Source organism: Episyrphus balteatus, chromosome 3 (genome assembly GCF_945859705.1).
Source record: "Episyrphus balteatus chromosome 3, idEpiBalt1.1, whole genome shotgun sequence".
Taxonomy (NCBI): domain Eukaryota; kingdom Metazoa; phylum Arthropoda; class Insecta; order Diptera; family Syrphidae; genus Episyrphus; species Episyrphus balteatus.
Window position 1 is genome coordinate 72,439,224 of NC_079136.1, and position 26,361 is coordinate 72,465,584.

General features: G+C 31.5%; 1 protein-coding gene across 1 annotated transcript; it reads right to left on the bottom strand.

The window, feature by feature from the left end:
* Positions 1-18,599: 18,599 nt before the first annotated feature.
* On the bottom strand, positions 18,600-25,478 carry LOC129915314 (RNA exonuclease 1 homolog). The gene is made up of 12 exons (XM_055994802.1): positions 25,197-25,478; positions 23,693-25,137; positions 22,363-22,534; positions 22,142-22,299; positions 21,944-22,078; positions 21,787-21,889; positions 21,626-21,728; positions 19,878-19,924; positions 19,567-19,815; positions 19,200-19,500; positions 18,879-19,138; positions 18,600-18,809 (listed from the first exon to the last, which is right to left on the bottom strand). The coding sequence occupies exons 1-12, from the start codon at positions 25,303-25,305 to the stop codon at positions 18,730-18,732; spliced, it is 3,162 nt and encodes a 1,053-aa protein (XP_055850777.1). The 5' UTR covers positions 25,306-25,478; the 3' UTR covers positions 18,600-18,729.
* Between the last annotated feature and the right edge of the window lie 883 nt (positions 25,479-26,361).

Here is a 26,361-nt window from a genome sequence, read left to right on the forward strand (position 1 = left end):
TATACATAATTATAGATGTAGTTATACATATAATTTTGGTGACCATTCATCTTTTGTCCAGTTTAAAGATAAGACGAGTTCATTCACCAAGTTCGGTGAATGAACTTTAGATAGATCATAGATTAAACTTAAACAGATGTAGGTATAAATTCAAAAAGGTTAACCTCCGCACACACCTGAGCCTACTTATCCATGTGGTGGCACTACAAAACTATGTGCGTTAAGGCCACATTTAATAGTTTCACCAGCAAGAAGTCTCCGATTTCATGTCTCAATAAATTGGAGATCACCTTCAATATATTTGGTACCATGCATCGGCCTTGGTGTTATAAACTTCACTAGCTAAGCTATAGGTTAAGCGTTCATTTCCTGTACACTGAGGGAAAAAAACAACTTAAAATCAACGAAAACCGCGTTGATTCAACTATTTTTCGGAATGATTTTGCGTTGAAGACGAAAATTTTAAAATCAAAGTAGAGCATCGTTAGTTTAAAGTGGTTTACGTCATAAAACATCTTTAAATCAAAGTTGTTTCAGCTTAAAAAAAAAAAGAGTGTGTGTACACATACATGTACACGCGACTGAAGTTATACTTCTTATTCAGTATATGTAAATGAATTTCATTTGATATTTTTAATTTCTATTATGAAGTAATAATTAATCCACACTTAGTTTTTTTACATTTTTATCAAGTGAACAATAAATTAATTCTTTCATCCTCCTTGAGTCCATGTAGTTTTCAATTTATTCTGTGAAATTTACTCATGTTGTGCGGTTCAGAACGTACGGTATATGGTTAACGAAAGTAAATGAATTGCGCATAAAATGTGCGATATGGTAATTTTATGAGAATTGTGTGTGCTTCAGCACTAGTAGTAGCAATATGGAACTTGCAGGGTTGCCACAAAGCTCAAAAGTTAGCTGAGCTCAGTTCACAGATGTTTGGTTCTTGTTATTAGTGGAATTTATTTTATTAGCTTAACGGACTTACCGCGATTTTTTCTAATTCAAATTAATTGAATATTTATTCCCGACGTTTCGACAAGATTCCACTTGTCGTGGTCACGGGTAGACTGTCTACCCGTGACCACGATAAGTGGAATCTTGTCGAAACGTCGGGAATAAATATTCAATTAATTTGAATTAGAAAAAATCGCGGTAAGTCCGTTAAGCTAATAAAATAAATATGTGTAATCGCGAATATAATAGTTTAAAATCTAAAATTAGTGGAATTATTTTAAAACATGGATATTTTTATAAATAAAACAGATAATTTTTCGTGATCTTTTTTCTTGGTTTTTTTAATAGTAAATATATTTCTATTTTTTAAGTAAAATATTTCTTTTTTTATCATAAAAAAAAATTCCGGTACAATCCGGTTTTTCGACTTTTTTCAAAATTCCGAGAAAATCGCGTTTGAGAGTTGGGGTAAATTTATTTTTCGAAAAATCCCCTAATCTTTGACACTCCTGGAAGCTAAACCGCTTGAGAGCAATTTTTGGGAGTGATGCCAAATGACAGCTTGTGTCATGGGCCTACGCTTTGCACATTATCAGATTTTAAAAAAATCGCCTTCCATGTTAAACCGCCACGTCATGCCTATTTTATCAGAATCGTGCCTAATTTTTTTTTACTTTTAAGTTCTCCCGGTTTGAGAACGCGTGGACCTACAGGGATGGGAGTTGTACCCAAATGTAAATTAGAGTCCCCGCTACCTTTTGGCATCAAAAAATTTTTTTCATTTTCTTCAAAATTCCGCGATATAGGCGTTCGAACGCTTTGATCTAGAGACAGGGGAGTGTTGCCATATGAAAGCTTATGTTCTCAGCTACCCGATAGTGGTACAATCCGGTTTTTCGATTTTTTTCAAAAATCCGAGAAAATCGCCTTTGAAAGTTGGGGTAAAATTTTTTTTCGAAAAATCCCCGAATCTTTGAACGCTGAGCTATGGTACCTAGCTCAAAAGTGAGCTAGCTCAAATTTGAGCTGAGCTGTGAGCTGAGCTGAAATGTGAGCTTTTTGCAACCCTGGCAACTTGCCACATGGGAATTAACGTATGCAACTTGTCACATGCAACTTGCCACACGCAACTTGCCACATGCAACTTACCACACGCAACTTGCCACATGCAGCTTGCCACATGCAACTTGCCACACGCAACTTGCCACATACAACTTGCCAAATGCAACTTGCCACATGCAACTTGCCACATAAAACATGTAACTTGCAACGTGTTGTGTGTTTTATGTTTGCCGTACTGCGGCGTACTGCATTTTTAAATACTAAAGTACTGCCTACTCTAAAGGTGAAACGACAGCCCTGCTACCCAGGGTGATCGCGTCATAATCCCTTTGACATTCTTGTCAAAAAGTAAATTTTTATACTCACCCTCCCATAAGAAGTATAACTTCAAAAAGCATCAATTTATTAAAAAAAAAAAGAAAAAATGGGCAGCCGTTGCGAACGAACCTACAACTCTTGAGTTACTAGGTGAATGCTTAACCAACGTGCTATCTCACTGTTGAAAATTAGAGTGATAAAATGCAACAAAAGCTGAAGTCCGACCAAAATAAAAAATTTTTTTACGTTGTTTCAATTTTATTTTGAAGAAGTTTCATGTTAATTTTTAAGGGTTTTTCGGTAGTAAGTTAGCAACTGTTATAATAGTATGGGTTGACAGATAAAAAACAGGTAGGTATAACTTTTTTCGGAGACGTCAGATTGCCTTGATTTTAGATTTTTTGGAATCAACATATATCAACATATACCTTGAAATCATGTATCATATATGTATATAATACCGTAGTCTATTTTTGCTAAATTTGAAAATCTCCATTTCGCGCTTTGACCTTGAAAATCGCGACTTGCGGACATGAGATTTTTCTAGACTTTTGAGGTATGTTATAGAATGCCAAAACGAAGGTATTGAGCAAAAAAAAATGTCTATTAGCATTCATTCCGAGGTTTACCCCTTTTTTCACCTTATTTGACTGTATTAATAGACTTTTTGAGAGAAAAATTGAAAAGATGTTCCTTAATGAACCTGAATGATCAGTTTCGTTTTCATAGAAATATTTACTATTTACTTTACACTTGAAGAGATTGAAACGAAAACGATTTAAAGGCTAAATTTATCTTTAAATAATATATGTAATGTAATACAAAAGTTTTTGACATTTAATGTTTATTGGAATCCACCTGAAACCAAAACGATTTTCGTAAATTCATCAGAAAACATAAGGTCCGTTTAATAAAAAAAAATCTAGGACAGAATAGATCAGGGCAGCAGAAGTTTGTAAATATTATCAGAACAAGAAAGAACAGAAAAGTTCAACTTTGACAGTTGTCAATATCAGTTGAAAAATTTTTAATTCAAAATCATTTCTTGAAATGATTTTTTTCTAAAATAAATGAATTACTAGCACTTATGTATAATATTCCCGTATTTTTTTTTTTGTTGAAAAGCTCTTAGAACTCCACTTTATAAAATCGTATTTTCTATTATTTTTTTCGCAATCAAACAAACAGCTGACAATTGACACTTTTCACTCTTGCTCTACCCCAAAAGTAGGAGCAGAAAAACTTGATCTTTTCTGTGCTGAAAAATTTCATGAAACATAAAATGACAGATTTTAGAACAAGTTGGGGCGAGTTTTTTTTCATGAAACACAAAAACTTGTACTTTTCGGATCTTTTCTGTGCGGATCAGATTCATTAAACAGACCTATAATGTGTTTATGTGCCTTACATTTTATTTTAAAATGGGAATTCAGTTTAAATGAAAATAAATTCATATATAAAATAAGTTTATCTTATTAAATTAAATGGATTCTTTTAAATGGAAACATTAAAGGTATTAAGAAGATTTTTCCGCTTAATTTAAGAGTAAGGCCTCCTTGGAAAAAAAACACACAGAAATTAATTTAATAAAGGTTTTATTCGTTTTTAGCATTGTCTTTTTCTACGTGTACGGTAGTAAAATTGTTCACGCAATTTAAAAATCAAAGAATCACGTGAGAACGTATTTTTTAAGGGAAATGAGAGTATTTTCCACTAGTACCGAAACATCCTGTGAATAAAATGCAACACTTGTAAAAGTGTGGAAGTCTTGCAGTTAACATGATCGCCAAGAAATATTTTTTATAAATATTCAAAATGAAAAGGTGTTTTTTGGGACAGAAATGAAAAGTTAGATTAAATGACGTAAATTGTATTTTGGAGAATTGGAAACATATTGTGCTTGTGCATGATTTAGGGGAATTTTTTTAATGCTGAGATATATAAACACAAACGACACTTTTCTTAAAGAATATAAATTCAGCGAATACAACCACATTTAGGAACACTATGGTCACACTTCATACACCTGAATCGTGCTACACACTGCATCTCTTCCTTTTCCATATTTTCTTCGCTAAATGACATTTTTTTTGTTGTTTTACCCCCGCATTCTGGCATTTTCCTCTTGTTTTCCCCCAAATAAATGATCCTTTATTCCTTTTTTGCGGGTACAAATGACAACGGCAAAAGGCGCCCCCAAGGACAACGCAATAGGTTTTCCCATCACCCTATACAATATATACAAAGAAAGGGTAACAAGAAAAAAATAAATAAAAATACTTAGCGACTCCCATAACAGAAGTTGGACGTAAAGTGTCCGCCAGAGGCAGGTGGCTGAAGGTTCTTCCGTATTCTTTATCGTTTTGCTGACTTTTTTAACGTTGCAGCAGCAAACAAACAAAAATTTCAAACCGGAAGATGGCATTACGAACGCGTTATTTTTTTTTTTTTCTCCCACTTGTTCTCTTGTTTTTTCTGAGAGGTTTTGTTTGCCGCTATTTTGCATAAGTCAAGAAAGAAATTAAGACGTTTGGGCTATGGAATAAAATAAGAAAAAAAAAAGAAAAAAAAAAAGAGTTGAAAACTACAGCTAAAGAAAAATTGTTTAAGTAGGTAATAAATTTTCGTGAGAAAAGTTTTTTTCTCAAGTGGACTGCTGCAGCCGGCGGTTCTTTACTTTTGTCGAGGGTGGAGCGGAGAATTTAATAAATGCATTCATTAGGTGTTTGCCTAATGCACTCTGGAAGAGAGACTAAAGAGACGAAATAATGAAAGAAAGTTACTATGATGAGTGGTTGCCTCTTAAAGTTTCACCATCAGCTGGGCCTGGACTACTTATTTTCTCAAGTTTTCTTGGCGATTTAAAAGGCTAAAATCTACACTTTTCTTTTGTATAAATCAATGAAATATACGTTGTTGCAAATTTTTGTTATTCTTTTTTTTGCTGGAAACGGGTAAATGCTCCCGAAAAACTCTGCTATATTCTCCAATCATTTCATAAGGAGTAAAGAGTGAGAGCGGCTAGTGGAGAGGTATGCAGACCCATCTAAATTTCGGGTCCCATACAAAATTATCTCAAAAATTTAGCCGAGCTTAGATTTAAATTTAGCGAGAAAATCACACATTCGTTTCCCATTATATATTTTTGATCTGCCATAATTTAGCGGGAGAAAAATAAGTCAAGAACAAAACTGGTGCCTAAAATTAAGGGCGATCTGCGTCCTAGGTCTAAGAGAAATTTTTTTTATGGAAGAAGCGCTGGAAATACGCCATATTCAGCCAGTGGCGGATCTAGGGGGGGTCGTGGGGGTCATGACCCCCCCCAAAACTCCAAGCATACATTCTCAAAAAATAAAATAAAACTAAATTAAATATAAAAAAGATACAAATATGTATTCTTAATAATTTTGCTAATTTTTGTTCAGTTGTAAAGGTTGGTTTCATAAAGTCAATATAAAGCATGACCCCCCCCCCCCCAAAAACTCCAAGCAAACATTCTCAAAAAATAAAATAAAACTAAATAAAATATAAAAAAGATACAAATATGTATTCTTAATAATTTTGCTAATTTTTGTTCAGTTGTAAAGGTTGGTTTCATAAAGTCAATATAAAGCATGACCCCCCCCCCCCCCCCCCCCCAAAACTCCAAGCATACATTCTCAAAAAATAAAATAAAACTAAATTAAATACATATAAAAAAGATACAAATATGTATTCTTAATAATTTTGCTAATTTATAATTTAATAGTTTTCTTAAGTTTTTTAGAATATCTAAATTTTAAAAAAAATTAAAAGGATATAATCGATAGGAAATTTAATTTATCTACAAAAAATTACTTAATACAAATTTTTAAATTCGGCTTCCTTTTCAAGTTAGAGACAAAAACGCAAAAAGTAACAAAAAGAGTCGAAAATATTGATCGTTACAAAAATTATCATATCTTTAAAGCTTATCCATAGATTTTGAAGAAAATTATCTTGTTATCATTGCCAGGAAGTACACTACACATAAAAAATATAAAACTATAAGTATTCGAAAGATTGTTTTTTTATTTCATTTTTTGGCAAAAATTTCCTTTAAAAAATCGATTATTTTAAAATATTAATGGGATAAGATATTTGGATGATTTGGATACGAATATCTTCTAAACGGTTAAAGCAATCAATTTGATGCTAAGGAATTTCTTGTAGAACGTTAAGCTCCTACAAAAATACAACTTGCTAATTTAAAAATAATAAATTTTCAGTGAACTGAATAATTTTTAAAAGTAAAAAATGTTTTTATAATTTATTTTAACTTTGACCTCGAACATCTTTAGAATGGTTAGATAAATTAAAAAAAATTACCAAGACCTCTTTTGTGGAGCAATCTGTTTGCTACAAGAATATGTCTTGTGCGTTTGATTATATTTTTTCAATTTGTTAAAAAATTAAGCACAAAATACGAATTTTTAAAGATTTTCTCGATATTTGGACCTCAAATATACCTATATTAAACGGTTAGATAAACAAAAAATTGTTCAAGGCGCCTTTTTTAGAGCGTTCAATTTCCTTCAAGAATTTGTAAAGAAATTTGCTAAAAAGTCATTAATGATAATGATAAAAATGATTTTTTTTAGTAAAAGCTTGATGTAAAAATGGAAAATTGCGAAGCGGAGGACCTTCCCATTAATATAAAGAGTTCATATTTGGTGTGCATATTCTAGAGGTGTCTAGCAATCGATTTTTTGGAGTTTAAAATAAAAAAAAATTTATTTCGATTTATTTGAATGCATATGCATATGCAGATAAAAATCATAACTTTCCTAACATCAATCATATTGTCACTTTTTTGCCTTAGCCACGTAACAAACACATCACATTTGTTTAGTTTATCTCTCTTTAATTTATTTATTTTTTTTAAGAAAATTTAAAGCTATGTTATGTCTTCTAATTACCTTTACCTATCATATTTTAAAATAAATATAGAATACCTACATTTTTTTTAAAATACCAAAAAATATCTTTCGAAGCCAAAAGTGAAGGTTTATTCAAATGTAAAAACAATACCAACTCTAGTGACCTTTTAATGGTAAACAATTCCAGCCCAATACACAATCTCAACTAAGTTTTTTGTTTTTTTTTTTGTTAAGTTTTCATAATTTATATGTACATAAATAATTTATATGTAAATGATTTATATGTAAATGATTTTGTTCAAATTAAAAACATATTTATAAAAATTTGAATTTGGTTGTCTTTTTTTTTCATCTCGGTCAGTGAGATTAAAGAGTGTTATGACCCCCCCCAAACAAAATTTCTGGATCCGCGCCTGTATTCAGCCCTATCGAGAGCTCATTGGAAAATATGGTTCCCACGCAATTATTTAGCTCCCGGAATCAAACGAAAGAAAACATGATAAATACATTGGAATTTTATTGATTAGAGGCTATAATACTAGAAGCAAAGTAGCGCCGAAGGATTCTAGCTGTAAAAGCCTTAAGGGAATAAAATCGCAATTTTTGTTTTATGAAAATACGAGCATAAAATATGTAAACAAGGAGTTTTTACAAATACCAAGATAAATTTACTAAAATAACAAAAGGACTTGTTAAATCTTTTTGAACCAAAACACTGTTCAAAACATAGGTATCGGGCGGATACCAATCAAGTTTTATAAGGCCTGTCCCACTGATTACGAAATAGTATTTCACTACTCGAAAAATATTGATCTTTTCATAGAATAAATATAATCTGTTTTAAAATGGACGTATTGATGGGTCTCATTAGTCATTACATTCAGAATGAACCTAGATTTTTAACTCTTCCATATGCAAAAAAAAAAAAAAACAGTAAAAAATAGCACGTATACGCCACAGTGTACGGGGTCAACGTGCAAATATCAATGGGAATTACAACTTTGTCCTAGACACAAACACAACGTTATCGAAATTAAATAAAGACTTGCACTCAATAATTGAACGAAATGTTCCACTCCTTGTCATCAGTGTTAATAAATAAACAAAATCTGTTGAAATAAAAATCTTATTTTAAAAATACAGGTTAATTGAGAAACAATGTGCCAAAAAGCTAGAGCGTTTAGGTTTGGTCGAGACAAGACTCTTTTACAAAAATTTTAAACAAAACCATTTTATGGCACAGTTTTTGAAAAATTAATTTTGAAAATCAAAATTTTGAAAAAAAAAATTGGAAAAAAAATTGCAAAATAATTTTCTTAAAAATTTTATGAAATTAAGTACCTACTAATTTAGTTTTTAAAATTCGATGCTCTTATTTATTTTTAAACAAAAAAAAACGGATTCAAAAATATCTTGTCATTTTCGAGAAATTAACAAAAACCCAAAACTACTTTTTTCTAAAATAAACTCTTTATTTTTTGTTTTTACTTGGCTGTACTTGTTGTTAAATTAATTTATGAAACATTAACCATTCGTAAATTATTTTCAGATTTAAATAAAAATAATAATACAATAAAGTGATACAGTATTGAATAAACCCTGAATTTATCAACTTTTTTCATTGATTGAGGTTTAAGGGCCTTAAGCCTTTGGCTTTACAAAAAGGTATATCAAGTTATTGTAAGTGTAACCGTTGATTTTTAATAATTTTGTTTCCAAAATAAGTAAATTTTCTTTAAATTGCCCCGCTAAACGAGGGGGAATAGAACCCACCTCCCGTACGATTTTTTTCTTGTCTCGACCTAACCTACACGCTCTAGCTTTTGGGCACATTACTCCTGAATCACCCTGTATATTACAAAAACAAAAAATAAATATTTAAAACCCTAGCACAGAACAAAAGTAATACAAATAAATAAAATAAACATAGCATTTTGTATTACATACAATTTTGGTTACTTACCAAAAAGTCAATTTCAGAGATTTTTTAGCTACCTGTAAATCGACTGTAGCGCTACATCTCATTCATAGTGGATTTATTTTCCGTTGTCACATGTCACTTCTTCAATGGTTTCATATAGTATAGATCTATTGTAAAATAATTTATATCATTTTCAATTAAACGGTCATCATCAACTTAACAGATATTCATAATTTGCAAGCATCAAATTCTTTTAATTATTCATCGAACTTTTTTCGCAAATGTTCGTTAGGAAAAAATTCCAACTTCCACAGCCACGAACAAAATTGTTCTCTTTATTAATATGCATGAGCTGGACCGAACTGGAGTGTACTAGCCGAGAACTTCATGTCACTTACCATTAATCTTTTTGTGAAATGATAGCATCACTTGGTCAATAAAAAGCTCATCATGTTTTGGCTAAAAGGTCGAAAAACGAACAAAATGTTTAATGTCGTGAATACAAAGCGTTTTTATCGTAGCATTCATGCTTAAGCTTATAAAAGTATGTGTAGATGGCGCTCCCTTGTTCTTGTTACGTGTTTCAATATGTTGACGATAGCAATAGCCAAGGTTTTTATTTTATCTCGTAGTCCCTCTAATGACAGTTAATACATACTAAAGGTATGAGTTTATGTTATGTAGAGTGCCATAACCTTGCGACACTTAGGCTTCAATGGTTGTTTGCATGCTGAATGTCTTGATAATTTCAGTGCGAATGTTGTTGGAGAGGAAATTGTATATAAAGTGCGTCATACATCTTGGCAAGGTTAAAAGGTTATGGACTTGATGGAAATTTGAAGAAGAAACTGTTTTAATGAGAGACAACTATGTACCTATGACAAACCTGTATGCATGCAATGTTGCTGACATTGCTGTCACAAAGAAAAGTCAGTACAATAAAAATAGACTGAATGGAGGAAGGATATTGTATGGACTTTAAGGAAAATATCCTCTTTGGCTAGAAGTTTTCCAAGGAACAAAAGTTATCTTAAGGTTGTTTGGGAAAGTTTTAATGGATTTTTCTTGTGTTCTCGGCCATCATATCCTTATACGTGTTTTTGTATCCTGAGAGTAAGCGAAAGCAAGAGGGATGAGCATCATAGAAGGGCGCGAGAGTGAGTCGTAAACTTTTGGGAAAATTCATGCTGTAATGGTTTTCTTTATTTCATTTTTTTTTTTGTGTGTGTTTTTTCCTTCAGAATTCTATTCTTAATGTGAAACGAGTGTTATTTTGTTTATTTTTTTGTTTGGTTTGCAACCTTTTTATTTCTTATTTTTATAAGATTAGGAACTCTCATGGATTTAAATAAAATACTTGAACTTTTGATTTTATTTCAAGCAAATGGACAGGTGGATGGACAACCGAAAAAAAGTTGCAACAGGTTAATATTTAATATTTGTTTTTCGGTAAGAAAAGAAAATGTGGACTTTATAATGTTTTCGAAGGTGTGAAAGGTAATAAATAATGCTGTGCTTTTGAGAGTTAATACAATAAAAAAATATACTTAAAAGGGAAGTGATTTATTCCTTATTTGATTACTTCGTTTCGCCGTTAGGAAAAGGTGCAAATTATAAAGATTTTCCTTAATCATTACGAACCTCTTGGGAAAATTCTTTAACCTTTTGAAACTTGATCAACAAGTTACCATCATTGTACATAGAAACACTCAAATTATGTATTTTTGTTATTTAGATTTTCTTCTCATTTTATTGTTCTTTTAAGTTTTAAACGAGCCGTAGGCACTCGAGAATAGTGTGAATAGAACCACAAAATTTGTAGGTACCTACTCGAAATTTAAGGGCTATCGGTAATTGTATTATCTATGAAATTTTTTCCATATTCCATAAAAAGGTATCGTGAACTTCTTTCGAAATTAAGGAGTAAATCAAAAAAAAAAATATAGGTACTTATCGTGAACAATTTTTGTATGTGAAATTTTTTGGTTTTTACTGAATTTTGAGTGCGAATTCAACACAATACACAACAATGTAAGTTATTTTTTAGAAGAAAAAAATAAATAAATCTAAAAAAAGAATCTTTCTCATGAACACATTTTTTCAAATCCTATTAATGCAGGATTGTGTTTTTGGTAAAACTTCACGCGTTTTCCTTTTATCTTCTTGAGGCATTTGCATCTTGTTTTTAAGAGAAGAAAGGTTATTCTTTCATAAATTAATTTACCAATAAGTCCGCCCACGTAAAAAACAAAAAATTTAAAAGGGGTTTCTAAGAAAAGAAAAAATACATTATCGCATCCGGATTTCTGATTTTGTTTAAAAACAAATAGGAGCATTAAATTTTGAAAACTAGTTAAGTTCTTAATTACATAAAATTTTCGATTTCGATTTTTTTTTTAAATTTTGATTTTGAAAATTAATTTTTCAATAACTTTTTCATAAAACAGAACAAGATAAAAGACAAAGTTTTTATCTTGTTTTCATTTTGGTTCATATGACGCCAATATGAAGACCTGAACTGGCACTGAAAGCGCCTTTCGACCCACTGAGACTATTATTAAATGAATCTTGGTGGCATAAAAGTTGCCATTACCTTTTAAAAGCATCTATATATCACATTGTTCTATATATTATGTACATACACAACCAAATTGTAAATTTCCACCATAGGTACAATAAAAATGTTCCAAACCTTTTATTTAATTTTACTTAAAAATACATTGTTTGACCTTAGAGAGAAAACAAAAAAAAAAAACAAAACATAAATGAATATTGATGAACACCATCAATATTACTCTGCACATCCCTTTTTTGAAGCTGATTTTCTAATGCGAAAAAATCCTTTCGATAATGGCTTTCTTGCTTTTAAAAAAATATCCTCAACCGAAAAACCTTAAGCAAAAGAAAACAAATAAATCAACTTAAAACGAATACAAAAACAAATATATATTTCTATAGAAAAAAAATCCTTTCAAAGAAACTCAAGCCGAAAAAAGGCAGATGGAAACTCAGAAATAATAACAATAATATTCTTTTTATCGTGAACGGGTATTGTATTGTGTTTAAAATGTCACCGCAAATGGCACCATAGATCAAAAGACACACAAACCGCCTCCGCCCAATACCATAACGTCCCGTAGTTATCCTTGATGCTGTTGGTGCTGCCGCCGCCGCCAAATGAATTCAGCGCCATCGTCGCTTTATGTGATATCCTTCTATGTGCTACCTCTTTTTCACGTTTCCTGCTAGAGTATCCTTTTTTTCGCCCAGCGCGCGTATTATTGTTATTATTATTTTTCTCTTATTACACAAAGCAAAATATGTATATACAAAAAAAACGCAAAAAAGGGTAAAAGATGTTTTAAAAAAAATATGATAAAGAGGGCGGCATCCGGAGAGCCTTTATGTTTTTTTTTTAGATTTATCAAACCACGGCAAATTATCCCACTTATCACCCTTTTTTTATCTTGCACAGACTCTCAAGATTAGATGTTTATTTTTAAAGCACTCTAATTTCCCAAAAGAAATAAGAAATATGCATTTCTATTATTAAGAGGGAAAAATTATTTGTCTTTTTGTACTTTTGTAAATTCTGCTACTAATTAACCAATTTAAAAAAAATCAATAGTGAAAAAATTCGATGTCCTTGAAATAATTTTATATTATTGGACCCAAGCGCGAAAATACATATGTTCGTACCTATTTTTTTTTTTTTTTCTTTTGCAAGATTAAATTGTAGTTTTGAGCATGATATCATTCTGCAACAGAGACTCAGTAATAAAAGTTTTTTCAGCAGCTAATTTTGGACTGTTATAACAAGGTTTTCTGCAACTTCTCTTTTGAGAAGCTCCAAAAGATATTTTCTATGGAATTCATTCTCGAAGAATTACCAGACTGGTCCAATACTTTCGTTCATTGAGAAACAGCGTGACACGCTTAACTTTATGGCAAGGATTCCATCTTGCATAAATATCATAATATTTATTTTTGTATTATAATTGCGGGTGGCAATGGTGCAGTGCGATGTAGTGCTTGACTGCTAGCCTGGAGGTGTGAGTTCGAGCCCTACCACAGGCAACATTCTTTACTTTATTCCCCAGCTTAGAAGCCACCCGTGGGATTATATGAGATAATAATCATCTTATCTCAATTCACTGTACCAACAAAAAATTCTTTCCTATCTTTCTATTCCTTCTTACTAGTGCCGTGCAGTAAGCATTTAAAAGACCTTAGGTCTTACAGGCATATAGTTAAATTATTATTAAAAAATTATATCATATACTTCGGAAATGTATTTTATTAACTCCAAACGTTTTTGGACATCGTAATTTTTGTAAACCTCAAGCTTATTGATTAAAATTTTGGGTATATAAAAGGTGTAACTAAACTTATACCCTTTTGCAGTAATTTTATTCTTTTTATTCTATTGATGAAAACTTCAAATAAATAAAATGGCGCCCAACGTGGGAATAAATTTTAAAACTTAATACATGCAAAGTCAGTGTGCTTTCAATAACATTTATATTAAGGATTTTCCTTATTTGTTGCTGCTATATATTTAAGAAGTTGAAAAAATTTTATATAAAGTGAGATATTACAAGAATTTGGCTAAAAAGAATTTGTTTGGAAAAATTGATGGAAAATATTAGCGAGTACAAGAAGGTTTAAAAAATGGTGCCAAATGTGGGATTTTCGACTTCCTTTATAAAGTTAAAAAGAAAAAAATCGTAGAAAAAACAAAAAACACTGCAGCAGCTTATGTAAAAAAGTTCATAAGAATTTGAAGTATTGGTCACTTTCAATTGGTGTTTACTAAGAAAATGGTGCCCAACACATGCGGTCCCAATTCAGCAATTGTGGGAAAGTTTAAGTAATGCAAAATTTTTTCGATTGGTAAGACCAAACCTCACAGAAAAAATAAAAAAAAATAATCCAAGAATCTACCTCAACAATATGGTAAAAGTTAAATTTTTCAGAAATATGTACATAAGTACCTACTCCCTGTCGTAGCAACAAACTTTCATGAAAGAAGGGATTAAATTTTTTAAAGCAAAAAATAAATAAATCTTATTTCTGCCTTTTTTGTTTTTATTTTTTTCTAATAAACTTTATATTCTTTAATTTTTCATGTTGAAATATCATCCTTGTTGTTATTTTAACATCAGTTTCTATTTTTTAAATTTTATAAAATATCTTTTAATTTATTGATTTCGGTTAGATACGAAATTAAAGCAAATTTTTAGAATGTTTTTACAAAGCGAAGAAAGCACATTTGCAATTATTATTATGGTTAATGTCCATTTTCATAGAAAATACACATACCTACTACATACATAGGTATTATAAAATGTTGTAGGTATCATAAAAATGTTTTTTTTTTAACTTTATAAAATTAAATTATTATTAAAAACTTCACAATAAAAAAATGTTCACTGTGGCGTATACGTACTTTTTTATATTTGTACATAAATTTTTTTTAATTTTTTTTTTAACATGAAAACTCACTGCATATATAAATTTCAGTGTATAAAAGTACCAATAGTGAGCATAATGTACCTTTAGACTAAAAGATAGGCTATGAGATATGATTGTCTGTTATCTCGATTTCAATTTTTCTACGAATAAGGTCCTTACTTTCAAAGACTATCCATGTTAAAATTAACTATAGATATTTTTTCTTTATGTCTCATCTACATATTGAATGTTTTAGAGTTGAAATAAACTATACCTACCTATCAACCTACGTTTCGATCGGAATTTTTGTCCTCCACCGTATCTTCTGCCCCAAATTCCAGGTATTTTGTGCCACATCCATATCTAGAGGTAGATAGCTATACCTATTTACTTGTGTCGACTGCAAAGTAAAACAAAAGTCAACAGGGATTTAAATTAAATCCGATGTCAAAAAGTCCCTTTGGAGTGATTAAAGAAGATAACGTAGAGCAGCCATATGCGGTTCGACTTTTTAATATGGGGAAAATTCCAATCTAGAGAGATAGCTTGTGCGTCCTCATTCGCTTATGGCAGTGATGGTGTGGAATTCCAATTCGAAGCTGTGTCGAGAATATTTCACCTGTTGCTGGTTGCTTGCTCTTCCCGATTGTGTGTAGAGAGAAAGATAACTTCACTCGTTGAGATGCTGTTGCTGACTTTTCTGCTAAATTTGCATGTTATTACGTAGTTTTGTAAAGCTATCACACTCACACACTAAAAGCATTGGGTAACATCAGCTCCTTTTGCTGCCGCCATTGAGGACGATATGACAACACTGCCGTCGTCGCCGCCGCCGAAGAGGACAAAGCGAACGTGTAATTATTCAAAAATTAAAATTAAATTACTTTTTGTTCTGATATTACTGGAGTGGCATTTATTAAAAATTCACGAGTGCTATTGCCATCGAGACGAACGTGCTTGTGTTCAAAATATAAGCATCACACAAACACAACGCAATACAACACACACTATTTTATATAAAAACCTTGCATTATGCGGAAAGAGACCGTCATCCCGTATACATTTAATTATATTAACAAACAAACAAGACCTTTCTATCCATATCCATTTATTCCCCAAGGAGAAGAGCGAGGTTCCAATGGCAAAGAGCGGCTGCTGTTCGGTGCTTGATCTGTGTCGTGCAGCAGCGTTCTGTAGCGTTTAGGGCTTCGTGAATTTATTTAAAGGTACTCTTCGGTGTAGTTGGGCGTTTAGGGACGTTATTTCAGGTCAAAGTATAAGGCCATGCTTTTCTATCCATATAAACATGTCGAATGCTAGAGGAGGAGGCAAGAAAGAAGTCCTAAATGGAATTGTTGCAAATTAAATATGCGAAATAAAAGTATTTTTTTTTTTAGTTTTTCGTTTGTGGAAGCAAGGAAAGCTACATCAAGGTTATCTTGAAAGTTGGGTAGGAAAAATGAATTTAAAATTTCTTTTAATTATTTTGAAGACCGTAACGAATGTTTGTGTCTTGTGGTTTCTTACGACTCAATAAAAAGAAAATCTTTTAGACACGTGCGTCATGAATTTTTGAATACAGACAGATTTCATCCTAAAGGTATTGTGCTAAATCCAGAGAAAATAGTAATATGTATTATGCTCACAGTGATATTTTGGTATAGATTTGAAATATTTATAAATAGGTATGATTGATTAGATTTTGTTTTCATTAAACAGTATTAGAAGTTGTTTTCGGTATTATTATGAAAGCTCATTAAAAAAGTATGCCATTAGATTTCATGTAAACATCAGCTTAACTTCTTGGGGGTCATGCCGAAAAAAAATTACAAAAGTATTGATAATATAGATATGAAAATTTCTGATTAGATGTAATTTTTAAATTTTTACCAAAAACTAATATGAAGTGTTGAGAATTGAGTTAATGCAGATAATGCAAAATATAAACTATATTGGCGTAATTTTGAAACCCTTGGTAAATGTCATCATTCAATAATTTGCTTTTGATTTATAGCCTATGCAAATTAGTCATGACATGACCATTACATGAAATCCCATTTTTTGAGAGACAAAAATGTTTTTAATGTGTTTGGGTGAATGTCCTTATCATAAAAGCCAATTTGTTGGGCTGATAGGATGTCGGTAGCAGCCGCCATCTTGGAAAAGAGATTGGTACCGTTTTTACTTCATAGCTCCATTTTTAATCATTCTAATCAAAAATGTCCAAGGACAGACTTATTCACAATACACAAATTGAGTGATCGTCAGATTTTTGAAAAAAATTAGGTACATTTCACCCTCACCTTGCTAGACAAACCCGGACTTTGACCAACTATAAATTTAAATTTAATTAACACACCAAATTCGTTTGGATAGATATACATATTTAGATAATTTTATTGTGAAAAAGTCTGGATATTGGATAATCTGGACATTTTTTATTAAAATGATTTAATATGGAGCTATGATTAAAAACGGTACCAAACTCTTTTCCAAGATGGCGGCTGCTCCCGACGTATAACATAAGAATTTCTAATCAATCCCCTGTATAAGCTGATGCTTGTTTGTAGCGATAAATCTCACCAAGTGTTGTCGTTCCCAAAAAAATTATATAGGAATTTTTCTCATTACTCATTTTTCATAAAAAGGTGCAATGATTTATTTTAACAATTTTTTTTGGTCTAAAATGTATGTGCTCTGTGTAACTTTACTTACGGCAAAGTAAATTTTGATCCTAGAAAAAAAATTTAAGTTTCCCTCCCAAAACCTTTTACTACTAAGTTTGAAGCAAATCGCTTAAGTGGTTTGGCTTGAGATGGAGACAAAGACAGACAGAATTGCGAGACTGGCTTTTTAGAATTTACTCCATCGTAAAAAAAAAACACCTTTTCACACAAAATTTATTTTTTCTTTCTTTCTATCCCAAATGTAAAGTTATTTCCAAATTTTATTAGGGTGGCCGATCAATTTTTTTCCAACCGCAAAAAACACCCTACTAACTAAAAGGATTCTTGCTTCCAATTTCAAGTATAACATAATTCCCGAACCTCAATCTTGTATTATCATTATTACTTACATTATTCCCATACATAAAAAAAAAGCCTAAGCATTTATATCCCTCTGTAGGCACACCTCTTTTTTGCGAATTTGGTGTATACTTTTTCATGTCGCTAGAACTTTTTTCTGTCTCACTATTTTATAAAGAATCATTATATGAAATTGATTTAGAATTTTCCGAGGAATTCGAATATTGTATTCACAATTTCAAAAAAAGGTATTTTCACCTTTAGACACTTTGTGAACACCTTTTATTTTTGTCCTGCCAAATTCGCACTCGTGTGCCGACAGAGCGATATTAAAATTCGCAAGGGTTTCATTTATACCATGTCTATTTTTACAGACCTATTTAACAAAAAAACTCCCTTTCTCCTAAAATATATGTATTTATAGAGTGCTAACACTCTTGGTTTCTGGCGTTTATGAAATATTTTTACCAATTTTCATTGGGTATCATACTTGCATAAGTTTTAATTGTCAATTCACCTTTTCTTTACAAAACAAAAAAAAACACGCTTGCGTTGAATCTGCAACAACTATTCCTATAGTAATCGTTTTGACTTTATTTTGATGTCGCCCCCTCCCTTTCTCCCGCGAAAAACACCCTTCCATCCAATTTTGGTATAGACTCATTTGATCCTTCATCATTATCGCGATGAAAAACTTTTTGATTTTTGAGGGTAACAATTATATTACAATAATGTATGAGCGTTATTCATGTGAGCGGCAGTGTATGTATATTTATGTTCATTTTCAGGTCTTATAACTCTTTTACATGTAAATAAAATTTAAAAAAATTACAACTTTTTGATTTCTTGATTTTATTATTCGATTCCAATAACTAATTTTGATTCCATATTTGTACATAATTAAATATATGTACTATAATCATTAAGTGTGCTTTCTTGCAGGTAAAAAAAAAACACAAATAAGCAAATCTTAAAACAAAAATATTATTTTAAGCAAATAAATTATTTCTCACCACTTAAATAATAAGATTGATATTATTAATGAACTTATTTTAAAACTAAATATTATTGTTTTTTTATTAAATTAGGTTCAACTGATGCGATTTCTTAGATAAAATTTAACCAACTGAATGCAAACCTCTGCGTCTTCGGCACTGTCGTGTCCGGCTTCTATGAAATTCCAAATAAAACAACAAAAATGTAATTAAATTATTAATTGAAATGTAAAAATAAAATTACCATCTTCTTGAATAATTCGTTTTAAATTCTCAATGCATAATGTTTTGAGTGCTCTTTTCTTAGGCGGTCCCATTTTGTGAGGGAACAAAACTGAGGTGTCCACAACTACACTATGAATTAATTTCAATGCTTTAAGATCACTCTCTAGACTGTGGCCAATAAGCACTGTTTTTGAATGAAACATCGATAAGAGAATACCTTGTACGTCCCGCAAGGATCGTGTTTCGTTTTCCATCATTTGTTCAGTAATACCTGAGTATCTGAAAAAATAAACAAATAAAAGTAATTGGGATCCCAAATAAATTATCATTCATGTCTTACATTGTATTATAGTCTACAATTTTATTATCAGGTTTAACTAAGGCATCATAGACAGTACGAGCATTGATATCAACTACTGTTACACGTGTTAGTTCAATTCCATGAGTTGTATAACACATTTCACAATCCAAGGCATAGATATCCTTTTTGGTGGATACATAATCTTCGCCTTTATCTATTGTTGTCATATAACCTTTGAGACTGTCTACATTTATTTCTTCAGAAACATGATAATTGGCGTAAGAGCAACCCGGTGTACCAGCTGGTTGTTGGCAGCATCTGTGTTGATTATCAGCGAAACCTATGAATGACACAAATTATTCTAAATATATTTATATATAGGTTTGTTTAAATGATTAAATCGTACCTCTTCTATAACCTGTACTCTTTGGATGATAGTTGCACTCATCTACAGCTGGTGAATCATACATTGACAAATCAAATACCTTGGAACAACGTCGGCAATATCTTTCATTTTCATTATGACGACGAATTTGTGTTCTTGTATTTGAAATAATTGCTGTTCCATTCACTAGGCCTGGTCTTGGATAACCATTTGATGTCAGTTGTTCATCTGTGAGTCGAAGCTCATAAATCATATCGTAGGCCTTATCACCTTTTTAAAAATAAATTTTCATTATTTAAACTGCTAGATAGTTATATTTTCCTTTTAATTACCTGGTAATCTATCAAACGGTTCTCCACTTAGTGATGATTCTTTTTTTCTAATAAACAAAAAGTATACATTACTCGAAATGTTTGAGGCCATTTAGATATTTAAAAATATTTTAAACTCATATAAAAATGGGAAAGCACCACCATGAACGGAATATTTCGAAAATGTTGGATTAGTCAAGACCACTACTCTTTTGGTTGGTTTAAATTATTCTTGTGTCTCAAATTTTCGATTATAAATTCGAATCTTTTTCTGTCACGGTCACGTAATTCTTCCTCTTTAAAAAAAACATACTTCTTATTTGTTTTTTCATACACAAGTCGTTTTCACAAAAAACACAACAAAACGACTCTCCCCAGGAGCTAAATCGATGATTAGGAAAGCCATTTATCCTCATAGAGGAAATAAATCACAAAAATAAAATATTTGCTTAAGTGTTAACGGTTACTTCTAGGTCCTGCCGTTTTTTGTTAAAACCAATTCGATGATAAATAAATACATACAAAATAAATTCTTGGCACGACCGACACTCCATGAAAGTGCAAGGCAAGAAATCTGCAGTTTACTGCCCAGTCCGAATGGCTAAGCAGAGATGGACTTTTTCATGACAATAAAACTCTTGGAGGCTTTGTCAATTTCTCGAAAGTGCACAGTTTGCGAAATGTTTCGTCTAAGTTCATTTACGCCTCAAAAATGAGCATCAAAAATATTTCTGGTGCAACGGTTGTGTTTTGTAGGCAAGATAGTGTTTTCTTTCCATACAAAAAGCTGTGATGCAAAAGCAGTGATGCGTTTGTGAATTCAGCATTTACCTCATGGTCAAATTTAATTATTTTGAGCTTTTGCTAGCATTCGTATTTAAAATCGTTCTGGGACAAACCTCACAAATATGAGATCGATCACATTCTAGAGATCTAATCTATCTCATTAGAGGGATAAATTCCCATTATGCATTGCCGTAATTCATTACACTCATGTGCAGATTTAGAAGTCTAATTGAATTGGCATAGTGATGAATTTATAAATAGAAAAGGTAAGTAACAGAAAACTTGAGAGTTTTCAAACACATTAAAATTTTCTTTAAGTTTTTTAAGCTTAGCATACATTTTTTGTCAGAAAAATAAATTTAAAAAAAAAACTATTCACATCCTCGTTTTTTACTTGTGATAGGATGAAATTACGATGTTGGAAAATTCCTAAAAATGGTTTTCGCTATATCTGTCCATAACTCTTACTACGGATTAAACTACTGAAGGCGATTTGCATCAACCTTGGTAGCTCAGGATTCCCTAGAAGGAAAATGGAATTTTTTTGTAAGGATAAAAAAAAAATGTTTTTGCAGAAAACGGCTCTTACGATTTTGATTAAATAAAATACGTGTACTTTAAAAAAAAAAATAATATTTTTTCAACCGCTATTAACGGTACTTGTTTAACCGTTTTCTTGATTTGTTACTTTCTCGTTAGCGACTAACCCAAAAAGAAATCATTTTGGTTATCTTAATTGAAAACTAAGAACAATTTTCAATTTTTTTTTTTTTTGCTGAAAAAACTCTCTTTTTTTATAAGGTTTTCAAACCTTATAAATTTTTTACATTTAAAGAATGTTCAATTATTAAAGGCTGATATCCAAACCATTTTTGTGTTTTATCAATTCGACATAGAAGAATTGATAAGTAAGTAACAATGTGATACACGGTGTTCAAGTATTAAAATAAGTAATGAAAAACATGTTCCTTTTTGTAACTTACATTTTTTTAGCGACACTCCATGAAGTACTTTTAGCCAACTTGCCAGCTAAAATAACTTCATGCGATATGACCTTATTACTGTCTGGGGTTTTATTTCCTGCTTCTGAAATAATTATTATTTGTTAGTTTGAAGATCTAAAAAAAGTTCATTATACTCGTACCTATAGATTCTTTTCTAAGTTTGTTTATTGCTAACATAGCGCTATTTTTGTATATAACAGGAGTGCTACACTTTTTAAATACAGCCAACTCTTCAGATTGGGCCTAGGGGAGAGAAAATAAATTACTAAAATATAACTTTGGGTTATTTGAACTTACCCGATCCCATGCATCTGCTGTATTTGGATAAATTGCATTGCAATGTTTAACCATAATCTCATAGTATTGCATACGAATATTGTAGGAAATTTTTGTGGATTCTGGTTCAAGTACTGGAGGTTTTGGTGGAACAACCTTGAAAAAGAAAAAAATCATCTTACAAATTAATATGCTTTAATATTTACTCAAGATATTCACCTTTGTTGCATTTGTTGATATATGTGCAACTCGACCAGTTGTTTTTGGTGCAGTTTGAGAAGGCGTAAATGCACGCATTCGTTCAGCTTTTAATTCTTCAACTTTTTTCCTAGCTCTTTCGAGTGCTATAATATTTGCAACTGGGGTTATTGTTCGACCTGTAATTTAAATTAATTTAATCAAATTTGGTTTTGTATAAAATTGAAAATTAAATCACATACCACTAGGTTTGGATGGTTGTAGGTAACTTTTTGGTATTATCGGTGTTAATTCCTTTTGTTGAATTTTGCGTAAGGCTTCATTTGCCTCGCGTACTTTCTCTTCAGCTTCTTTTATAGCGGCAGCTTTTTCTTCTTGCGCTTTTCTAACTTGTTCTTGGCGGTTATAAACGGACTGAAAATACATATGTTAATGAACATACTAAATTAACATTGAACAATTTAAGATTTTGATTTCATTAAAATTCGAATTGAGAACGCTCGTTTTCTATTAGGCTCGGTAAGAATCTTACTGATCCTTTGTTGTCTAAAAAAGCTTTTATAGGAAGTCTGAAATTAGAAAAATCGTCTAAAACGCTCAAATTTTGAAACTGACTTACAAAAACAATTGCAATGCATTGTTCAATTAGAGTTCTTGATACACACCAAAAATCATCGTTTGTCTACCTCGAGTTTAGGAAATATTCAAAAAATATTTTTGTATAGCAACTTTCATATAAAATACCATTTTGTTTCTTAAATCCACTATTTTTTATTTTGTTTCTAAAATTCAAACAGCAATCTTTTATCCACTTCAAGAAATGGTTGCAAATCAAAAAAACATCATTTGTCTCGTTTTTTGAAAACAAAAATGACTTTTGAATACTTTAGATCATATTTTGTATAAAAGTTCCTATAAAAAAATGTTTTTTTTTTATTTTTCTAATTTTCATTTTATTCCTAGACAAGAAAAGCGGAGGAGGTGTCGATAGATCGGCTAGGCAGGAAAAGGAAGAGGTAGAAAATTGAGAGGAAATGTTTGGAAAAGGAAAGAAGGAATGTTAAGTTCCAGGGACATGGCATGCCCCCCATGCACGGCATTAAGGTCGCCGGATTGGCGAGGGTATCTTGCCTCCGAAATTTAACCTCGCCTGCTAACAAAAACATAAATCAGACCGAGAATCAAAAATAAAAACATTTTTGAAAGATGTGACAGTAGAGGGAATATGATCATCTCAAGGTCACTGCGAATGTTGGTGCAGTGTGGCTTAAACCCTCTCAGCCTTTGAAATCCTCGGCAATTTTTAGGCTCCCCCAAACAAAAATTTTGAGTGGACAAACATGGAATTAGACTAGTTTGTTTCTAAAATCTTGACTTCGCAAGGAGTTAAAATATTTTTAATTAAGATACAAATTATTTAGGATTACTCCGCAGGGTCAGTATAAAATTGCACTTTGAAACAACTTATAATGCAGAATAATCCCAAAAAAAAAACATGTGTAATAAGAACCTGCAAAAGTGTAAAAAGTTATATTTTTTAGTTAAACAAATGAAACTCAAATTTAGAATTACCTTCATTGCATTTTGCATATGACTTGGTTTCCTCGCAGGAATCTGAAATAATGGTTTTGCATTTATCGAATTCTCCCTAGCCACCCTCTTCTTCTGCTGCAACAATCCTGGATATTTCTCATCCTCCTCATCACATGAAACTTTTCTTTTCGATGGAGTCGGCGGCTCTGGTGATCCAGATTTATGCATAGATGCAAATTGTTGTTCAACTTGATCATAAATCATTTCACATTCTTTTCGTATATCTTCTTCAGATGTTGGAAATAATTGTTCTAAATTTTCTAATCCTAAATCATCAAAGTGATTATTATCATCATTCGATGTTATTGGTGGTGGAAGTGATGGTTTTTTAATTGGACTTATTTCTTGCGCAGAGTCCTTTTTAGGAATTGGCTTTGATGATGTTGAACTGGATGATGAATGGGGTTTATTCGATGATGATGAGGTTTTATGAGTACTGACTTTTTTACTTCGATCTTTGGTCTCTGAAAGACTGTTTGAAGAAGTCGAAGAAGACTTGTGCTTGTGATGTGATGACGATGACGACGACGAAGAATGTCGATGATGCCCATTCGATGTTGAAGATGAGGATGATTTCTTTATTTGCTTATCTATAATCTTTTCTTTATTGGAACGAATCTCTTCAGACTCTTTCTTATCATGGTCCTTTTTGGAACGAATCTCTTCAGACTCTTTTTTATCATGGTCCTTTTTCTCATGGTCCTTTTCTTTTTTATCCCTCTCTGTCGTTTTGTCTTTGCTAGAACGACTTTCTTTAGATGAGGTATGTTTCCTACTACTACTTTCCCGTTCCTTGCTACTTTTCTTATGTTTGGAACGAGAAGAAGACGAAGATACACCATTCTCACGATGGGATCGATTACTACTTGTTTTGGAAGAAACTTCCTTTGATACAATTTTCACCTCACTCGGAGGATTTTCTTTTTCAATTTTAATCTTAACCTCATCTAAAGGTTCTTTTTTAATAGTAATTACTTCATCTAAAGGTTCAGTTTTAACTACAACTGAATCAGAAGAAGGACGAGTTTCCTCTTCAATTCGCAACGGAGACAAATTAGGTTCTTTTTTTATTTCAATTACCTTTTCTTTTGTCGGAGATGGAGTTTCATCATCTTTCTCGAATTGATCATCATCAATAATTCCAGATAATTCATTAAGTTCTTCATCGCAATCATTTAAATCAATATTTGCAATATTTGCGGCAGTAGTTTGCAATGATTCCGATGGAACATAAACTGGAGCATTTGTTTCAATGATTACCTTATTTGAAGAAGATGACTTCTTCCTAATATTAATTCCCGGTTCATTGGGAGTGTATTCTAATTTTTTCTTTTTTGGTGCAGGTTCGGTGAGTGTTAGTAATTTGGGTTGTTTTGTTGAAGCTGTGTATTCGGGAGCTTTTGTTGTTTCAGCATTTGGATCATCTAAAGTTTATATTTTATATTGATTTCTTTTAATTATGAAATTATTATCTTAATTTTACCTTTACGAACATGTTTAAAATGACAGTAAGGTCGTAAACATGAGACGCCTTCGCCGCCGTGATAGAATGGACAAATAATTGTTTTAAATAAACCTGTTGACGGTAGCATTTTTATATAGTTTACTTATATAAATAATTGAGTTAAGTTGTTAAGTATTATATCTAACAAGGCATTGGAATTTTTTGTGTAATTTGTAATTGTTTTAAAGCAACAAAAAAAAAATTGTGAATTAAAAATCCTGCGGGAAAACAAGAACCTCCATTCCTTAAATATATTTTCTTTTCTTTCTTTCTTGCTATAAGTCAAAAAAGAGGAATGTCAAAATAGTATAAATAAGGAAAAATGGCATTGCCAGGAAAAAGATTTTAAGGTTTGTTTGAGTAAGTTTTGAAACTCCAGTTGCAGAAAAAGACGTGTTCGTTTGAAGGTGGCAAAGTATTCAAAAAATTGGGTGATATACATAAGAAAAATAGTAAATGCTTTCATAGCCATTGACTTAATATATATGGACTGCTAGAAGCATATTCAGGTTGGTTCCACTTGTTTCTTCGCGATACTAGCGCCCTAAAAAAAAGCGGAGAATAAGTGCAACATTTTTGACGAAGTGCGAAAGGAACAAATATAGAAAAACAGAGAAAGCACTACCTTTTAACGACAGATGTCATTCACTAAAAGTTTCCTCTTTTCGCCGACTAAGGTTATACCGCTAGTAGAGCTAGAAAGATGTGGAATCATTTTTTTTCAATTTTTCTATGGAAAAGTCAAACGGCTAGCAGTCCATATATAGTAGGTCAATGTTCATAGCCCGTGCCCCTGCTCTTTAATGCTGGATTTACATACGTCTGTATTTCCAGATCTGCATTGAAAGGAGACACAGCATTTAAGAACCACTGATGTTGGATAGAGAGAGAGTAGATGATAGTGCAGACATCCCAACTAACATTTCAGCTTCGGTTAAGGTATTACAAAAGCTACATTTCAGCTTCTTTTAAACTTTAGTAAGGTTGTTTGGCATGGAAAAAGGAGAACGTTATACAAGTTTGACCCTCTATAAGAAGTTTAAACGAAGCTTTACCGAAGCTCTACCGAAGCTTTGAGATTTGACAGATAGCTTCGGAAGAGCTTGTATAGCTCTTTAATACATGTCTTATCGAAATTAAAAAA